This window comes from Triplophysa rosa, linkage group LG21, assembly GCF_024868665.1.
Source record: "Triplophysa rosa linkage group LG21, Trosa_1v2, whole genome shotgun sequence".
In the NCBI taxonomy this organism is placed as follows: domain Eukaryota; kingdom Metazoa; phylum Chordata; class Actinopteri; order Cypriniformes; family Nemacheilidae; genus Triplophysa; species Triplophysa rosa.
The window spans coordinates 17,509,507-17,529,520 of NC_079910.1; the positions used below are offsets into that span (position 1 = coordinate 17,509,507).

General features: G+C 38.9%; 2 protein-coding genes and 1 pseudogene across 3 annotated transcripts in view; 1 reads left to right on the forward strand and 2 right to left on the reverse strand.

Moving 5' to 3' along the window:
* Positions 1-580: 580 nt before the first annotated feature.
* LOC130545362 (polypeptide N-acetylgalactosaminyltransferase 6-like) lies at positions 581-4,871 on the reverse strand (annotated as a pseudogene).
* A 218-nt stretch (positions 4,872-5,089) lies between these two features.
* On the forward strand, positions 5,090-7,306 carry LOC130545215 (testis-expressed protein 49-like). Its single transcript, XM_057319617.1, has 4 exons — positions 5,090-5,348; positions 5,495-5,629; positions 5,989-6,124; positions 6,226-7,306. The coding sequence occupies exons 1-4, from the start codon at positions 5,258-5,260 to the stop codon at positions 6,272-6,274; spliced, it is 411 nt and encodes a 136-aa protein (XP_057175600.1). The 5' UTR covers positions 5,090-5,257; the 3' UTR covers positions 6,275-7,306.
* Positions 7,307-7,579: 273 nt separating this feature from the next.
* Positions 7,580-20,014, reverse strand: part of adcy6a (adenylate cyclase 6a) — a 62,564-nt gene continuing 50,129 nt past the window's right edge. For both annotated transcript variants that reach the window (XM_057319604.1, XM_057319605.1), the window contains exons 9-24: positions 19,604-19,745; positions 18,173-18,301; positions 17,893-17,921; positions 17,650-17,797; positions 17,058-17,155; positions 16,884-16,971; positions 16,663-16,779; positions 13,941-14,099; positions 13,414-13,589; positions 13,077-13,100; positions 12,941-12,970; positions 12,617-12,749; positions 11,258-11,521; positions 10,956-11,160; positions 10,747-10,871; positions 7,580-10,638 (exon numbers count right to left, since the gene is read on the reverse strand). In XM_057319604.1, coding sequence (XP_057175587.1) covers positions 10,510-10,638; positions 10,747-10,871; positions 10,956-11,160; positions 11,258-11,521; positions 12,617-12,749; positions 12,941-12,970; positions 13,077-13,100; positions 13,414-13,589; positions 13,941-14,099; positions 16,663-16,779; positions 16,884-16,971; positions 17,058-17,155; positions 17,650-17,797; positions 17,893-17,921; positions 18,173-18,301; positions 19,604-19,745 — 1,996 coding nt within the window. In that variant the 3' untranslated portion in view covers positions 7,580-10,509. The remainder of the gene's footprint in view (positions 10,639-10,746; positions 10,872-10,955; positions 11,161-11,257; positions 11,522-12,616; positions 12,750-12,940; positions 12,971-13,076; positions 13,101-13,413; positions 13,590-13,940; positions 14,100-16,662; positions 16,780-16,883; positions 16,972-17,057; positions 17,156-17,649; positions 17,798-17,892; positions 17,922-18,172; positions 18,302-19,603; positions 19,746-20,014) is intronic.

The window sequence follows — 20,014 nt, forward strand, 5'->3', positions numbered from 1 at the left end:
TGCAAACAAATTATGTGCACTTTCCTAAACTTGGCAAATACGGGTTAATTTGACTGGTAAGCCGATTCAAACATTACATCTTTTTTACAAGTTTATTGTAAATTCCTAACAACAAGTATGTATCAGAAGGTACATTATGAGTTAACGAATCTGCAGCCATAAAACTCAAAACAATATTTAAAATATTTTCAAGTTTTTATTTAGCCGAGGCCACGTCACCTCTGCAATACCGTTACTGCCCACCGGGGGGGCTCGGCATCCAGTTTGAGCAGGGCATCACTGCTCTATTCTTTCGCAATAACGCCACCTTGCGTCAAATCGAAGAAACCGACCTTTTAAATCTAGTGTTCAGTCCTTCTTAGACATTTTCCAATAGTTGTCTGACCATTCGTGACACATTGTTTACAAAAAACTTCAGATGTATTTAGGCTAAAGGGGTCAAAGAGTTAAATAATGTTCGAAACACTTCTCTTTAAATGTTCAGTGTAAAAACAAAAATGTTTATTAAAAGTATGCATAACAAACACTGATAATACTGCATTAAATCAAGTCTGGTTTAATTGACTTGCATTATTAAATGAAATGGGACATCCTGATGTAACACACAGATGTATATTAGTGCAACCAATGAGGCAATGTTTGTGCAACAATTACACCATTGGGCAGTTGTTTAGCAAACCGATTTTGTGCCATAATTTCAAACACAAGTGACGGAATCTGATGAGCTCTTCCCTTGAGTGAAATGAACTTTCAGGTCAGCTGAAGGCCCAGTGCTGAGAAATGTTGGAAGGGTCACAGCTTCTCATGGTGACATTGCCATTCTGCACCATTAAACATTTATTAAACAAAGTGTTGTGAAGAAGATATATCTGTAAACAATGACAAACATACAAGAGAGATAAGATGCACATTAAATGACAAACTTAAGTAAAAACAAACAATTTCTACAAAGGTTTAAGTGCCATAACATAATGTGAATCTTCAAGGCTCAAGAGGATGCTGGGATCTGTAAAGCACCGTACAGTACCTGTGGCGAGACGAGAATGAAGCTCCATATCTGCTGCGGAGCCGGAACCGTTCCAGCACCCTTAAAGTGGCACGGCTCCACTCGCACAGGTTCAGGCTCCAGCGTCGCATGCAAACACAGCTGCTTATCATTATTGTGCCTCAGAGCTCTTGATGTGATGTGTACTCGAAATACTACAAAGAAACAAGAGACCATATACAGTATATGGGTGTCAACACAAGAAGACTAAAAACTTTGATTTTGTGGTAAAATGTACTGTGAAAAACTCCTTTATTGTAGGGCTGTGCAATTAATCGAAAATTAATTGTAATCGTCAATTTTGGCTTCAACAATTACAAAAACAAAATAATCGAGGTAAAACGATTATTGTGCCACATTCCATTTTGCAAGGATCCTCTCTTTTCTCGTGGTATAAATCCACAGCGCACCCCCTTCTTTTACAGTGGTTCAGCTGTGCTATTTCTTTACATTTATTTTTCAATTGAATTCACAGTTTAAAAGCAAAGTTATTTATTTTCTATGTTGTTTTAAAAGTTAATGAGTAACCGTGTTAAATAATCGGGATCTCAATATTGGCCAAAATAATCGTGATTATGTTTTTTGTCATAATCGAGCAGCCCTACTTTATTGTATCTACTCCATTTGTTCTCCAGTGTAAATATATGGAGCATTATAAAAGGACAAATCTTGGAATGACATCAGCGGCCATTAAAGTACCTGATTGATTCCCATGTCGTGACAAATGAATAAAATCACAGACTTCGCTCCAGGATTCTTCTCACCGATATCAAGACAAGTGTTTGTGGCCACATTCTTCAACTACACACAAAACATTCACAAAAACAAATCCGTTTAGCTGGTAATGGCAACAAGCATCACATGACTGGGCTCCATTACCGATCCAAACAGCACGGGGTTCAAGTCGGGCACAAAGGCCTCCGTGTACACGTTTTCTAGATACCAGGAGAAGTTCCTGCAACGTAGTTTCTCTTTGAGTTTCAGATGCTCACTAATGTCCCCATACGATTTCTGTGCTCCTCAAAGGTAAAAACACACAAAAAAGAGACATGTGAGCTGTGTACATTTTCTACATAATTCTCTCTCTCCTACATTATTCACCTCTCGTGCAACGGTGGCGGCTTTCTTATTTCTGTTGTAAAATATCTTCTTGTAATCGTCCATCCAGACCTCTGCGAGGCGAACCTGGTTGCGCGTGATGACATCTACTCCGTCCGGAAAGGAAAGGGGACTTCTGGTGCAGAAAATATGGCCGACCACAGAACAGGGAATGATCTCCAGGCTACCCCCACACATCCATACCTGCAAGAACAAAAATAAATGGCAAAATTAAGATAATAAAAGGATTCGTTTATGCATTATTGGTGCAGCAGCGTTTTCATAAAAGGATTTTTAAGAGATCCATTACAAACTGCATAGTTCCAATGAATGGTAAAAACTTAAAGACAGTTATCTATAATTTAGTGTGGATTTCTGTCCTGGACGACAGGAGGCATGTTTAAGAATGAAACCCTTTCAGGGACTAAGCACATAGCAGTATGTGAGACTTACCCTAAAGGCCATTTCTATGTTCTCTCCTCCCCATAAGTACCAATGTGTTCGAAGAACTGCTTGTAAATGGCAAAAAGTCCACCAGCAAAGGCTGGTGTCCTGAAAACAAAAAATGCTTTGTAAGAACTGACTGATGTCTCATGAGAGGCAGCAATATAAATCCACCTTAAATGTGTTTGTGTGGTAGTGAAAAAAGAGTTGTGTGTATTTGCCTGACAGGATTTGTTTCATCTTTGCGTTTCATTCTTTCGTCTTCAGGTATGATCTCCCAACCAAAACTCAAGACCCAGTTAAAGCTCCCACGTGCGACTGCACGGACCGAAGGTGCAGGCTTTATAAACTGCAGGTTGTTCTTGTCGATGACGCAATGTTGGGGCTCACAACTGTGGTCGGTTCCTGAACTAACCGAGCCAACAAGGGCTCCAACCAGCCATACAAACATTCACCTGAGAAACAGAAAAAGATTTTTCTTTGACAAAATTTACTTACTGAATATAATATACTGTACAGTATTGCAACCTGTTGACTATGTTTTTTTATCATGGTCACTCTTTGACTCATGAATGTTTCCTTAGCATACGACCTTGTGGTCTTTCCTGAAAGACAAATCAGATTTTGGATCTGAAAGTCGAGACTTTTGACTCAAGTGACGGATTCCCGTTGAGGTGCTTCACAGTGTGGTCTTAAAAAGACAAGAAGGAGATGGTTCTTTAAAGAACCTTTGACTGAATGGTTCTTTGTGGAACCAATAACGGTTCTTCTATGGCATTTGTGTTCTTCAGAAGAAATAAAGTTAAACACATTTTTCATGACATGGGGGTCAGTAAACGGATCAAGAAGTTATTTGTTTACAGATTCAAGGAATCAGTCTAATACAGTGCACAATCTGTGTAAGTTCATTCATGGGTCGATTTAAAAAGTTATATAATAGTGGAACTTGCAAAAACCTCACTCGGATTCATCCACCAGTATAATTTCTTTCAGAAATACAGCAGGGGTCGTATGCAAGACGCTGTAAACGGTGCGCAGGAGAGCGGACCACGCCTCATTGTGGAACACAATAATCACACTCGTGGTGGACATCGACTGAACTTTTGCTCAATGCATCTTGGAAGAGTAATGTGAAATAGGTCTGAATAACATGCATTTGGAAATGATCCCCAGAACTATGTGCTACTCACTCAGGGGGACGTGCGACCAAGACTACGGTGGAGGGAAATGCGGTCACTGTCATACTGGTTAAAGCCGTTCTTCACCAAACCGTCCTCAGCAGGAGCCATCATGCCAGTAATGAAGGGGTTCCCATCAGCTCCAGGTCCTTTAGGATCTTCTAGAGGTCTTTGTATGCGAGGTGTGAGTTCCTCCATGCTGAAGAACCCAGAGGAACAGCTGGCAGCTTCAGACAACGCCAAAATCTCTTCCTCCAAGGGTGCTGCAATGCTATTCATCTGAACGCTGCTGGTATTATAAACCACACCGTTTCTGTATTGTGGCTTTAGGGGAAGACCACTCAACAAACTGGCGGACCTACACACCCCTAAATCCTGCTGTAATACCCACAGAACTGAGATGAAACGGGTCAGTCCAAACAAACTCAGTTTTATGGGTAGAGCACATGGAAGACTTTTTATGCGCATCCTAAAAGAGAACAAAATAGTCATAACAGACAGGGTAGTTGGCATGAAATTGTTATAGAAATATTATTTACAAATTTTATGTTTAATATTTATACTTAAAACAAGTGCCTTTAATAATATATTGCTTTATCAAATATAGTTTCAATTTCAACGCAGCTTCACAATATAACGAGAAACGTTTGTAAACATTTTAAGCATTTCCAATGCATTTTTAAAGTTTTAATATCTAATCTTGAGCAAATTCAAGAAGTCAGATACGAACATTGTTTTTGTTGAATGTTTACTGATGAACATCAGCAATTGTTAAACAAAGTCATCTAAACATGCAGCGCTGTGTAAATAACTAGAAACAAGTTCAAACGGATTAAAAATTGTAAGTAAAATGACATACTTTCTTGTATAGGCTACATGTTAGTGTAAATTCCAAAATATAAAAACAAATCTGAAAGTCATGTTGTCGGCTGCCTGTTTATTTCGTGCCCCAAAAAGGTAGATTTAGTAGCCTACTATTAATGCTATCCAGAACCAAAGCAAACTCAACAATCTTAAAAACGGCGTTTCTTTGTTTAACTTCTTTAACTTACTTTACGTCTTTGCTTACCCGTACTGAGAGTATTCACTTTTCTACTGTGTGTTACATCAGGGAAGGTGTTTTGAATGAAACTTCGTATTGAATTTCAATCTAACGATACGATCACTGTCACGCCATGCCAGGTGGACCTCATTTCATTGAATAATTTAACCCTGGGTTCATTTCCTCCAGAGCTTACGTTTAACTTGGATGTTAAAATGTTCATATTTTGGTCTTCCGTCTGAAAGCATGCGGCGGCCTGAATAACACGAATGAGGGGGCCGCGCGAGTTTCCATGGTAACACTATAAACATTAGCTTCTTTAGCGACCTTTACAAATCGCGCTAAAACGTGAGCGTCTTGTGCTCGGCTTTTCTCGGCACCTGTTCGGTTGTTTCTGCTATAGTTCGGCTGTCTTTAAATTCTTGATCAGATGGAGTTATAAATGAGGTTATGGCTTTCTTTGGATTAACATATCTGGGCTATCAACGGCCTGTTGGGGACAAGATGTTATCGTCAGCCCAAATCAAACTAAACGTTCAAGGTATGCGCGTGGGCGCGACTTTATTGGAGGCGTTCTTGAAAACACTAACGTAATAGCAGTCTGTAGCACTCCAGCAAGGCAGTTTCCTCTGAAGTCTTTTGTATCTCCTTCAGATGTTTCAGTGTTATTATTATAATTTTTTTCAGATGTTTCAGTGTTGCAACGTGAAGAGAACGGACTTCCACCCATCAATACGAAAAGAGGATTGACGTGCGCTGATCCCTGCGGTGGACTGATCCCAGACCAGTATTTTAAGCAAATCATCAGACACGTTCACAAGTGTAAGTTCAGACTTTAAACACCTTTTATACTCGTCAAAGATACATTATTGTGGGTATGATAATAATTGTATTTTTCTATAGCCAAGCATGATGTAGCTTGTATCATGTATAAACCATGTTACACACCACCAGATTATAAATCGCAAAATACAGTATATGCTGTCAACTACACTGATTTGATCAGGGTGTTAAAATAGGCTACTTTAACTAATAATACGTTGAAATGAATTTGGTTCAATTGAATTTTCAGTTGATACTAGTAGATATGGCTTTTCCTAAGGGACTTTTCACAGTATTTTCTAAGGATTCATACTTGCCTGCATGAAACTGTCATTGATGAGATGTTGTTTAACTCTCAGCTCCCAAAGAAGTGTATCGTGTACCTCTGACGGACAATCAACAGTACGGTTGGTGGGTTCCCACTGGTGGCCCCAAGAATCAGGAACCCTGGACTCGAATCCGGCGTTTCCCACGCAGAAACAGTGAAATGACAAAGTATGTCGAGTCTTTTCTGCTTTGTTTTAACATTTTGATAACATATGGACAGTAATTCCAATGCAATTATTTAATACATCTCTCCCCATTGCTTTTCTTAGGTTTGTAAATGAGATGGCCACGACCAATTCAGACTTCAGCCTCTTTTGATCCCTGGTCCAGGAACTATCAAGACAATCTGACACACTGCCGTACACATACACACAGCAGACAGGCACACACAATGACATTATGGTATGGCCATTTACATTCTGTTGAATAAATAAAGTTATTCGCTTATTGCAATCCATGATGCAACTGTTAGCCTTGCGGACAGAACAAGTTTAGGAGAAATAGGAAATGCAAAAATATAACAAAATATAAAACGGGGAAGTTCAGATGCAGTGCATCTTGTGCATCTACAGAGTTAAGTCTTAAAATAGGATATAATATCTGGTCACATTATTCTTGGGACATAATGGGGAAAATCCTAACCATCAGAAGATTCATTTAAAAAAAGAATAGATTAAACATAAGCATATGTATCCACTACACATATAGTATCACCATATTGCGGGTTGAACATATACTGCAAAATATAGTCTTAAAGGGATAGTTCGTCAAAAATGAAAAAAAATCCATCATTTACTCACCCCGTGTCATTCCAAACTTGTTTGAAGTTTGGTAAACAATCAACATTGACCCCCCATTAACTTCCATTGTATGTAAAAAGGTCTTTTGTGTTTCATAGAAGAATACAGCTTTTGAATGAGAGTGAATAAATGATGAAAGAATTTTAATTAAGGGTAAACTGTTCCTTTAATCATTTTATAATGTACAAGGGTTGCCTGCAAATACTGTCAGTCATATTTTATGGATATTCTGTCAAAACATGAAACTTTGCTTAAGTAAATATAGTTTTTAGTAGCCAGCTTTTTTTTAGTGTTCCATTAGTATCCGAATCTGACTGTTAACAAAATGAAATGACTGATCCAAGATCAGAGGTTAAGTTACCTTAGCAATGGTGTTTGCATTACTAAATGGCTGAACGCATGAAATGCGTTTGCAACCTCTTAGAGCATCTGAGCAGGAGTGGTGTCTTTTTTACCCACAACTCAGGGGCAGAGAGTAGAGAAAAAATCTCATTCCGATCAATTTACATCACCAAAATAATTATAAATAATAAAATATCATTATACTTATATAAATATATATAATTATACCTATTTATTATATACATATAATTATAAATTGTAAAAAAGGAATTGTTATTAATCCCAAACAAATTCATCTAATTGCTTTAATCAACAAAGGATAGACACTGTCAAATAATTTGTTATTTTTTTTTAAAAGAAGTAAACAAAACATTGTATATTGTATCATCACTGGTTAGTCAAACATAATAGCAAAATATAAATAAAATCTTAAAAGAGCGATTTTAACAAAACAACAATAAAAAACAATCACAAAAACAAATAAAACAGACATGATTTATTTTTAGAGGGGAGAAGTTTATAATCACCAAGAGTCTTTTCTCAACTTTCCTTTGCAAAGTTGAAAAGCTAGACCCTTTTTAGTCCTTCGACTAAAAGTAAAAACAACAAAACGAACAAAGAAAAAATCTACAGAAATAAAGAGGCGACCAGGAGTCGTTCAGACCTGATCCAGACAGAGGCCCCAGTGTGAGACTCAGTAGTACTAAAACACATCATCTGCTTGACCGCAGCACAACACATCCTATGGTTGCTTCCTTCACGTTGTTAATTCATGTACACTTTATTGCACGTACTGGTCGAAACAACAGGGCACCCTGCCTTTGGTACCAACATGATCAACTGACATGTAATGACCAAATTTCCATCACAGCAAATGTGCAATAAATGATCAACACAGCAGGAATGGAGCTTTGGATGCCATGCAAGTACACTGAAAAAGCTGACTGAGTTAACAAACACGGCCTGTTTGAAGACCATAAGGGGTTATTATGTTCTTGATATGCTCCGTAGCTGAAGAGGCACTGTCATCGTATATTTACGCTTGTTCAGTTAAGGCAGTTGCATTGCAATGTGGGAAATTTCTTTTGGTTCTGTTAACAGCTAGCTTGGATGTAGTTCACTATTACAGACTTAAACCTACTGTATACACCTTGTTGACAGATATTGCAACGCACAAGTTAAAACATGTGGCTTTTTCCATAAAGGAACAGTTCACCCAAAAATGACAAGATCTGGTCTGTTTCACACACAAAGTAAACGCATGGCTTCCCAAGACGACAGCTTTAATCAAGATTCATTGAAACGGCATGCGAAAAAACAGACAGTTCTTCCAAATGTCTTTTTTTTGTGTTACACGGAGAAAAGATTAAAGGCTACGTAAACTGATCAAATTTTTATTTTGGGGTGAATTGTCCCTTTAAAGTGATGCTCACTAGAAAGAACCCTAAAGGCTCTTTCACACCAAAAGATGACTATTAGAGTACACTTCAACAGACAGTAACGCTTTTTTAAGCTCATCCGCTGCAGTTTTAAATGCACAAGCCCCTTAAATTTCGATTGAAATTTGATTGGCTGTCGTCAGCTAGAAAAACAAATCGCTGTGAAACTCAATGATATTGTTCCTCTACCGTAACTGTTATAGTTTTGAGGTGGCCTGTGCTATTCTCCTAAATATGGGATGATTTAAAAAATATATATGGTTAGATTTCACTCTTGGTGTGAATGGGCCTGGAAGGGATAGTTTGCCCAAAATTGAAAATTCTGTCATCATTTGCTCACCCTCAAGTTGTTCCAAACCTGAATACATTCCTTTGTTCTGCTAAACACATATAAAGATATTTAGAAGAATGTTTGTAACCAAACAGTTCTGGGTCACTATTGACTTCTTTAGTAGGGAAAAAATACAATGGCATTCAATGGTGCCCCAGAATTTGGTTGTCCACTTTCTTCAAAACATCTTCTTTTGTGTTTTACAGAACAAAGGGATTCATACAGGTTTGGAACAACTTCAGGGTGCGTAAATGACAGGATTTTTTTTGGTGAAAAATGCAATGGAGGGAATACTGGTCTCACAATCATTCGTCATTGGCTGCAGTTGATCAGTTGGTACCATCACGCTCAAACCTCTCAGTTCAGGTCACAGTTTCATCTCTTCAGCTGGAATGAAATCGTAATTGAACGGATCACTCGGACAACCATAACTGAACGGATAACTCGGACAACCATAACTGGAATAAAAAAATGGATACAGAGGTGATGCAAAATACCCAAACATTAAAACTTGAGGGAATCAAACGAACAAACAAAAATCGTAGAGAAGATACCACAATCAGACATGCTTTGAGCTGTTTTAGTTTGGCAAGAAAGCAGCTTGTCGTATCATAGAAACCTCACAGTGAAAAGAGTTATGCCCCTTCGAAAAAGCACAGTATTCAGTCATAATTTATAGATATATTTCTTTCGTTTTAAAAAAGTCCTTCTGTAATGAATTGGAACTCGATAAACTGTCTCGTACCGTGGTTTCCAATGCCGTGGCTTTTCCCCAGGTGCCTCCGAAAAACTCTTTTTTTCCTTTTATTTCATTTTGTACCAAAAATACTTCTTTGAAAAAGAAGAAATGGTTGGCGGAATACACAAAACAAAAGTCTCCCTTGAGGACATGACCTGGTCCCCCCACACACAAAAAACACCCTTCCAGAGGAACTCATCTTCGTTCTGACGGAAATACAGAATTCATTCAGTCCTTCATGTGATCACCCGGATTGCTGGTCAACCAGTGTAAATTACATGAAATGATAAAACGTTGTAAAAACAGAGGGGTGCGGGCGTTATGTAATATTCAAAACTTCCGAAAACGTTTTGACAACTTCTCTATTAAACACTTTGGTCTTTGGTCAATAGTTCTCTCCTTGCTTTATACAGATACTGTATTTGCGCACACACAAATATACAGGCGTACATTTCTACGTACGGTATAAATGTGCGTGTCATTTTCACACGTTTTTCCATAAAGGACTTTTTGCACAAAAACATCAAGCTTGAAATAAATAAGGAATTCAGAACAGAACATGAGTACCTGTATTTATATTCTCCTGAAATAAAAATAACAGATAGGGAGGAAATGCCTTATGTACAGCGTTTCTCTTCGGCGAATAAAAGGCCTTTATTAAATAATCAGACTTTTCATCTTTCAAGGAGCCTGAGGCTTTAAAACAAAAGCATTCGTCCTTCAACACCCGAGACCGCCAGTTCATGACTCTCCGGTCTGGAGTTTGTTTTTTTCAATGATCTTTCCTTTTTTGTTTGTTTTTCTTCAAGTGATAGCGATGGCTACTTGTTTGACTTCGGGTTGCATCACGCAATCCTTCTCTCTGGGGAATTGTGGGAATCCGAAGGAACACTAGTGCGCTGCTAACTGTTGGGGGGTCCGTTGTTCAGGAAGTAAGTGGTCATCTCACCCTTGCCTTTAACTTTTACGACCCCTCGACACTCCAGCTGGTAACCTTTACTGGCCAACACCTGGTGCAGGTCTGTGGTCACCTGTGAGAAGCAAAAAAAATCATAGAATATTGTAAGAAAACATTGATGCTTCTTGTACTGATGGTATTCCAAGGTGTAAATGGTTCATTTAAGACTGCGAGGGTGTACCTGAATATGGTCTGGAACCCCAGTACTGTCCATCCGACTGGCCACGTTGACTGTGTTTCCCCAGATATCATACTGGGGTTTCCGGGCTCCAATAACTCCTGCAACCACTGGCCCTATGTTCAGTCCTACAAACATACAAACAGATGAAGATCATTTTTGGTCACAGTCACTGGAATCCTACAGTATGTGACCCTGCAAGTTCTGCTCACCAATCTTCATCTGGAAGTTGTTGAAGGAATGCTCATTGATGTACTTCATCTGCTCGCGGAGGCGCATGGCGTAGTCCGCCAGGGCGGTTATATGCGAACGGCCTTCTTTGTCGTAGGTGGAGTCGTTGAGGCCCGACGCGGCCATGTAGGTGCTGCCAATGGTCTTTATTTTCTCCAGCTGCCTGTATTTCTCCTCACTGATGATCTACGACAGACGAACGACAAGAACGTGTCACTGATAATCTCATAAGCATCATTCAAAATGTTTTGCTATTTCCTCTTACTTCTGTCTCCAGGCCTACCTCATCAAAATCAGCGATGATCTCATTGAGGAGCCTCAGACACTCCACTCCCTCATTGTTGGCCTCCAGCTCCACGTAAAACTCTGAAAAGTTGCTGATGGAGGCAAACATGACGGCTACGCACTCGCAGGACTGATAGTACAGCTCGTCGTTCCTTCTCTCTCTGGCTAGAAAATGGGCGGCCACATCTTTAGGCAGGATGTTGTGGAGGAGCCGGCGGTTGTAGGCTTGAAGCTCCTCCATCTCCTCTTTCTCTTCTGTAGCCTGCAGAAGAACATGATATAGAAGAACAGTACTAGTATGGATAAGTTGGAATGAACAGAGAAAGATATTTGGAAGAATGCATGTAAACAAATTGTTCTTGCACCCCGTTGACTACCATAGTAGGAAAAAATACATTCTATTTTTTGATCGGTTGAACACAAAAGCAGATATTTTGAAGAATGTAGGACAGCAAACAGTTCTGGGGCACTTTTGACTACCATTGTATTTTTCCTACTATGGTAGTCAATGGGGTCCAAGAACTGTTTGGTTACAAGCATTCATCCAAATATCTGTGTCTGTGTTCAACCAAACAAAGAAATACATTCAGGTTTGGAAGAACTACTACAGGGTGAATAATTCATGACAGAATTTTCACTTTTGGGTGAAATATCCCTTTAATGCCCAATATCTTTGAAATATAGTCAGAGTTGAGTATGGGACATTTTGTTGCAAGAAAATAGCACTGTTAAAATTGCATTACCTAAGTTTTTATTTAATTTTTTAACTTAAGTTTTCGTGTTAATTTTAGTTTTTTTTTTTGCAAGTTTACGTTTGTTGTTTATTTCTCCATTTATAGGTTTTTCTTTTTTTCAGTGTTAGTTTAGCTTTTGTCAAACTTTCCTCTAATAATTTTAATGTCTCAACTAAAACTTATTTTGGTTTATTATTAAGACAACATTTTTTCCTAAATAATATCTAGGTCTATATTTTATTTTATTTCAATTAATCGAAATGTTTCAATGGTTTAGTTGACTATAATAACCCTGTCCGATTCGTGCATACAACGATCGGTATACATTACTTTTACATTGTTTTCAAAAGTTTCTTTTGATCTAAACACATTTACTGTTTTAAAAATTCTATAATATTGTCCTCAAAACCTTTAGGACACAGGCTGCAGCCTATCATTGTGGTATTATGGATGGTAGATTTCCCCACCCATAACATATTAAAAAGACAAACTGTGGTTGGTGATTTTACAAGGCTCCAACTCTGTCCAACTGGGCAGTTCTCAGTCAAAATTATGTTTTATGCCAAGTGCAGCTTGGCATAAATGTTTTATGCCAAGCATGTTTTATGTCGCTGCAGCTATACCTGAAGTTTCCAGAGAAAGTCTAGACGTGCTGTAGACTCCACCTGCTGGGCATGTAGGTACAGTGCCAATACAAACACGGTGAGGATCACAGGGGTCATGACCTTCAGAGAGACTTTCGTCACCCTGAAAGGACTGCAATAAGAAAGCAGGTCAACGGTTTATTCACACACCCACAGCATTTAATATTTGCAAAGCATGAATGTAACAGAATACAACACAGAGCACTATGCAACAGTTCATGACAATTTACTTTTCTTTAAGTAAAAACAAAACAAAAAACGTATACAAAAGATAAGGAAATAAATGATTGTTTTAACACATACCACTGATCCATGGTGGCATTGAGACCGGACCTGATGGGAAATAATAAAGATTTATTTTATTTATGCACACGCGAAGATGATAAAAAATGTAAAAGGAAAGATTTTAGCAACAATCGGAGAGAAATATAGGCCTTACCACTGCAATGTTTCGTTAAATATGCTTAAAGAGAAGAGCAAAAAACATTTATTTAACACAAATAAACAGAGAAAAGGCACATAACTAACATCAGCAATAGAATGTCATTTAAGAGTCCATTCTGAATACTAGTGGTCTATAATGTATAATCATGATTTAAATATATACATATTTACACGCTAAATGTAATATTGGTCAATTTTGGTTAATTTGACACATTTAATACATTCAGATGTGATTTTACTGCTCAAATTCTCATGGTAAACAATAGAGGGCACATATCGGCTCAAGCTAAACATGACTCAGATGTCCTCTAGTGGCCGGCAGCTGTACTCACAGGGCATTGGCAGTCACAAAGAGGTCTGCGTTGTCAAACAGCGCCACCTCTGGCCACTCCACAAGCAGCAGGAAAGTGAGCTGGATGAGCAGCATTAAAGTCAGCTTCCCTATACTGCTGATCTGCAGGAACACTGAGCACGCCAACAGAGTCAGCAGCACGCTGTAGCTGAAATACTGAAAGACACGAAACAAAGTTAAAGGATTAGTAAAATCACTATAAGGCTAGCTTTAAACTGGTTTTAAGGGCTCATTTTGACAACATTGTTGTCTGTAAGTGAAATGTTAAAAACACACATCGTCGTCAGCATGAAAAAGCATGTACAATTGATAAAGTTTAAAAAATCAAGTGGCCGTTTCATCCCAGAATCGAGCCAGATCTGAATCGTGGTGGACTACCAGGTTACAAAAAAATGGTAAACGCAAGTGTGGCGATGTAAGTCAAACGGGTTCATGATGTAAATCAGCAGAGGGGGTGTACAGCGCTCGATGCGACTACACAGCGATCAGACTAACACACATTCTCACCTCAGGGAAGGGGCATGAAGGTGTGTTGCTGGGACAGATATCCAGGCCGCCTGCCGTAGAACGGGACAGGTTGTGAATGACGCAGGGAGTTACCATCTCTGATGACCAGTTGAACTGCTCTGCAACACAGTCCACCAGCTTCTCCGTATCACAGGAAAACTGTAGGCAACACACCAACACAAATTCAGGCTATTTACTGTACATAGCCTGATAGAATCAGTGAGGAATAGACTTGGGCATTGCAATCATTTAAAGGGACAGTACACCCTAAAAAGAAATTCAGTGTTTGTTTATTCACCCTCGTGTTGTTCAAGACCTGTATGACATATATGGACATACAGGTGCTGGTCATATAATTAGAATATCATCAAAAAGTTGATTTATTTCACTAATTCCATTCAAAAAGTGAAACTTTTATATTATATTCATTCATTACACACAGACTGATATATTTCAAATGTTTATTTCTTTTAATTTGATGATTATAACTGACAACTAATGAAAATCCCAAATTCAGTATCTCAGAAAATTAGAATATTACTTAAGACCAATACAAAGAAAGGATTTTTAGAAATCTTGGCCAACTGAAAAGTATGAACATGAAAAGTATGAGCACAGCACTCAATACTTAGTTGGGGCTCCTTTTGCCTGAATTACTGCAGCAATGCGGCGTGGCATGGAGTCGATCAGTCTGTGGCACTGCTCAGGTGTTATGAGAGCCCAGGTTGCTCTGATAGTGGCCTTCAGCTCTTCTGCATTGTTGGGTCTGGCATATCGCATCTTCCTCTTCACAATACCCCATAGATTTTCTATCTATGGGGTTAAGGTCAGGCGAGTTTGCTGGCCAATTAAGAACAGGGATACCATGGTCCTTAAACCAGGTACTGGTAGCTTTGGCACTGTGTGCAGGTGCCAAGTCCTGTTGGAAAATGAAATCTGCATCTCCATAAAGTTGGTCAGCAGCAGGAACGTCCCAGCTCACGTGGGGAAAACATGGAGCGTTTGTTCGCTTCATTTCAACGCGGATTCCTTGAACAAGTCTTTGCGGAGAGACTAAAATTAAAAAGCAGTGCTGTGCCTTCAATATTGGATCCGATAGGAATGGTGCAGCAATCTTATGAGAGTAAAACATATGTGTACTATGCGTCACTATTGCTTTGTTAGAGATCGCTAGTATTACCTGGGGACCTCTAGTCATTTGTAATAATTGTAATCGGCATCTCTGTGATTTGGCAGGCTCATATATCATTTTTCAAGGTTTTATCCACCGTTTGTGAATAATGGAGGCTGTTTTGAAGTGTTTTGATATTATTTCTGGTGCTGGGTCATTTTGGCTGAGAGTCTACCGTTTCTTTATTCATCATGAAAACTATAACATTTGAGACCCGCGATCACGGTGATCTTCTGTCCGGTCTTAAATGCTGACATGTACGGTCATATATCACTAAACACCATACAACTATAGGCTATACAAACTATACGCAAAGCCTTGCCATCACATCCAGGAAATAATTCCGTAAATTTGAGTAAAATCACATTACGTAATGTTACGTGTCTAACCAAATTCACAGAAGGCTCCAACTAAGTCAACTACGCAAGCTGCTATCCAATCATAGCAGTGGGCGTTTACTTCCAAGTCTTCTATGCGGCCCGCCCTTAAAACTCGAGCATTTCTCCAGCCGGCCTCAAAACCAGGGTAGAAAATAGCCTATTACTTATTGATTTTGATGTTTTCGAATGTAAAAACCACGTGAACATTATAAGTAGACATCAGTTGTTGTTTGACATACTGTAACTGTCAAATAGACGTCTGCCAGATGGAGTGTGCTATCAGGGACACGCACATCTGTAAGACGTCTGCTAAAGATCTGAAAAACATCTGCTGTGTAAACAAATCTAATAAAGAGCAGTTTTACATCCATTTTAAATCATGAACATCTTACAGATGTCTTCTAGATGTCTACATGACATCTGGCAGCAGACGTCTCCGAGACGTATTGCAGATGAGCAAATTATGTATTGCAGATGTAAATGCAGACGTCAAATAGACGTCTGCCAGATGGAGTGTGCTATCAGGGACACGTACATCTGTAAGACGTCGGCTAAAGATCTGAAAAACATCTGCTGTGTAAAAAAATCGAATAAAGACCCTGATAGCACACATACATCTAGCAGACATCTATTTGATGTCTGCATTTTCATCTGCAAGACATCTGGCAGATGCTGTTTGCTCATCTGCCCTACATCTCTGAGACGTCTGCTGTCAGATGTGATATAGACCTCTAGAAGATGTCTGTAAGATGTGTATGATTTAGAATGGATGTACAACAGCTCATTCTAAGATGTTTAGCAGATGTTTTTACACAGCAGATGTTTTCCAGATCTTTAGCAGACGTCTTACAGATGTACCTGTGCTATCTGAAGAGCAGTTTTACATACATTCTAAGTCATAGACATCTTACAGATGTCTTCTAGATGTCTATATGACATCTGACAGCTGGCGTCTCCGAGACGTATTGTACATGAGCCAATTATGTATTGCAGACGTCTGTCGGATGGAGTGTTCTGATATATTATTTTTGTGTTCCACAGAAGAAAGATACAGAATACAGAACAACACGACAGCGAGTAAATGGTCACGTGATTATTCTTCTAACATTTATATTGGAATAAATCAAATGCGAGCTGAAATGTCCTTCTGTTAGATGCTCTGTTTGCATACCATATTGACAAAGGCAGAGATGAAGACGAGGATGATGGTAAAAACTCCCACCAGTGTGCTGTTGGTGCGAGACTGAACAATCTTCTTGGACACAGTCTGCATGGCAGCCGGGAAGAGCTGTGAGACAAAGAAAGGGCGAGATATATTAGACATAAAAATGAGAAAACGTCAGCTCACTGTAAACTGAAAAGCCACTGTTTAAAGGATGAAGATCACTTTACCTTCACGCAGGAGTAGATGGCACAGATGAAGAGAATGTTGGCAAGAATGATGAAGATGCTGATGTAAATTCCCAACATGACCAGAGTACTGCAGAACAACACATGGGGATTTTAGAGTCATGAAAGTGTGTTTGTGTGTGTTTGTACATGTGTGTGTGTGTGTGGATCGCTCACTTTGGGAATATGACAATCTGAATGAAGGAGATAAAACAGAAGACCAGCAGCGTACAGGCCACATAACCTCCGAAACGATCGTCCACCTTCTTAGCATACTAGAGAAATAAAAGAAATCATTTATCAAAATATGTAGCTTTAAACATCTGCAGTTAGCATCCTTGGAGTGAATGTGCCTTAAAAGGATAGATGACCCAAGAACGAAAATTCTGTCATCATTCGCTCACCCTCATGTCATTTCAAACCTGTTTGACTTTCTTTCTTCTGCAAAACACAAGATATTTTGAAGCAAGTTGGTAACCGAACAGCACCGTTCACTTCTACCCATGCACGTGAATGGGTGCCGTCGCTGCTTGCTTACCAACGTACTTCAAATATCTTCTTTTGTGTTCGGCGGAAGAAAGAAAGTCACACAGGTTTGAATCTAGAGTCTAGTTTCCTCGACTACCACGCTGCATTCCTTCTTCTAATCTTCTCTTTAGTAAACAGGACGTTCTCATTCTTCCTGTTAGTGTGCTGGACCACCAGCACTAATGAATGAATCTGGGAGGGGGTGGAGATCTGGACAGCAAGTTGGAACTCGGCCAATGACCTTTTTCTCCAGGCTGGAGGTTTGGAAGGTGAGGAGGAACTTCTTCACGTGGTCTTTGCGAAGCTGGTCGATACTGCGAGCGTCAATGGCACGCCCCAAAAACTCATCCACCTCGTCCTCTGGGTTCAGAGCCTCCTGAGCACCTCGGCTGTGTTTGAGAAGAAAAGAGAAGATCGGAAGTGAACAGTTCGATTAGCATTTCATGCATTTTGCATCTTCTTTTAAGGAAGGAAACACACTTACTTGTCTTTACTGGATGTTTCATCAATACCCTGGGCGAAAAGAAACAAATATAGCTCTGTTAGACTGCATCATACTTATTGTCCAAGATCTTTCTGTAGAAGACATGTTAGATTTTCTCTGGGCCCAAAAAATCTGATACTAATGAGATCTCATTTGTGATTCCTGTATGCTGTTTTGTGGAAAGATTTCAGAAAAAGAAAAGAGAAACAGCTAAAGGAACAGTAGGAGAGAGAGATAAGGGTGCAGGCGACATTGACCGACAGGTCGTCTGGGGTCTCACCATCTGTCTGAAGACTTTGGAGTCTTTAGTTCTGGAGAAAGATCTGTCAGGCACCCATCGAGGTACCAAGCCTTCATTCGAGTTCGTCCGCGTCCGCTGCATTTTAGCCATCATGGCCTTCTCCTCTTTCTGCAACAGTCAAGAGCAGAAGAATTCAGATGACTGAATGTTCTGGGTTATATTGAACGTCATTTCTTCAGACACAATCTGCTGTGACATGCTCACTTACTCATTCTTTATTCGTATTTTTTGATAGCCATTAAAACTATGAAATTGAATAAATGTTACATTGGAAATTACTGTATGTTATGGCAACAAACAAAATACAGTAGCTATTTTTTTATATTTTAGCACGTGTAGTCACCCTTTGCTTAGAATTTGTACAGTACAGATGAACTCTGAGGCATTCTATATTTAGGGTTACATTTCAGGTCAGCCAAAAAGTCAGGAAATCAGTATTCGTTTTTGATAAACAAACTAGGTGGTTGAATAATACAGGTATACATTATATCCCCTTAATGTGCAAAATGAATTCTTTGGCAAGCTTAAGCATGACTTTTTATATAATACATTTACACTGATTTGCAAATGATTGTCAACCGTTGATGGTAACACAATTTGGCCATTTTGGAATAGTTAGTACATGACCTTGATCAACTTATATTTTTATATTCTTTCTCTACATATTTATAAATATAACATGTGACGCAAGTTCAACAGAATATGTTGATAACACAGTTGACGGTCAATTAATCTACTCTATGTGCAGACATGGATGAAATACTGAAGAGAAGTTATGACTTGCCACACTGTCTTCAAATTTCCCTCCAAAAAAGGAAATTACATCAAGTGATGTTTGACATGTGACTTTGTAACAAACCATTGCTGATTTATAGGGGATTTTATAGGGGGTTGACACTGATTTCTCGGACATACACAGAATGGATGATTTAATGTAGATGCATGAGCAAAATATATTTTTAAAACACCTTTCTAATAATTTAATGATTATTTTGGACAAATATTTATAAGAAATATATACACAAACATATATTTTACAGCTAATCTGAAGGGCAAAACCTCACATTGACCCAATAGAATATAGAATCTAGTATAGAATATGCCACTTTTGCAAGATAAAAGATGGGTGTTTGTTGGATTTTGTATTAAATTAATTAGAAATGTCCCCGGATATAAAAGTGATCATTGCTTGAAGTGTAAAGTTAGTGAAAATGTTCTAAAATCGATAATTGAGTCCATGGACATGACATGTACGCCTAATTATAGAATGACCCTCTGTCTATTTTGAGCTCGTAGTGGCTGCTTATTCTTTACTATTCAGTTCAAGTGATGCAAACAAAAAATAAAAAAAATTGTTATAAGAGAAAGCGATGTTCAAGCATAATCTCAACACAGTATTATGTGTCTAACCCGTTTTTCACTGCATCCCAGAACTAAGAAGGTCTCAATACTGTTTTCCTTCAAATAGGCATTTCTCTCCCCTCCAAAACCTGGTTCCACCTCATAGTCTCCATTCAGGTACTGTAGAGTGGCTTTAGTGATGTGGATTCTCCTGAAGAACAAATATACAAAGATATAAATGACAGAAATCAGTTCTTCAATTGCCATTCATGTTACAACGGCTTGTTCCGTGACACAGAGCACTATGGGTCCCGAAAAACTCACAGGTTTCGGGTCGGGTTAATGTTTAATGAATAGCCTCGGGTTTGTCTTTGTAACTAAAAAAATATATATAGGCAATACATAGTTTGCGTGCCGTGGCGTGCGCTTGCTGTTTGCTGCGTTGTGACCACAAAAACACGAGAGAAAACACACGCACAC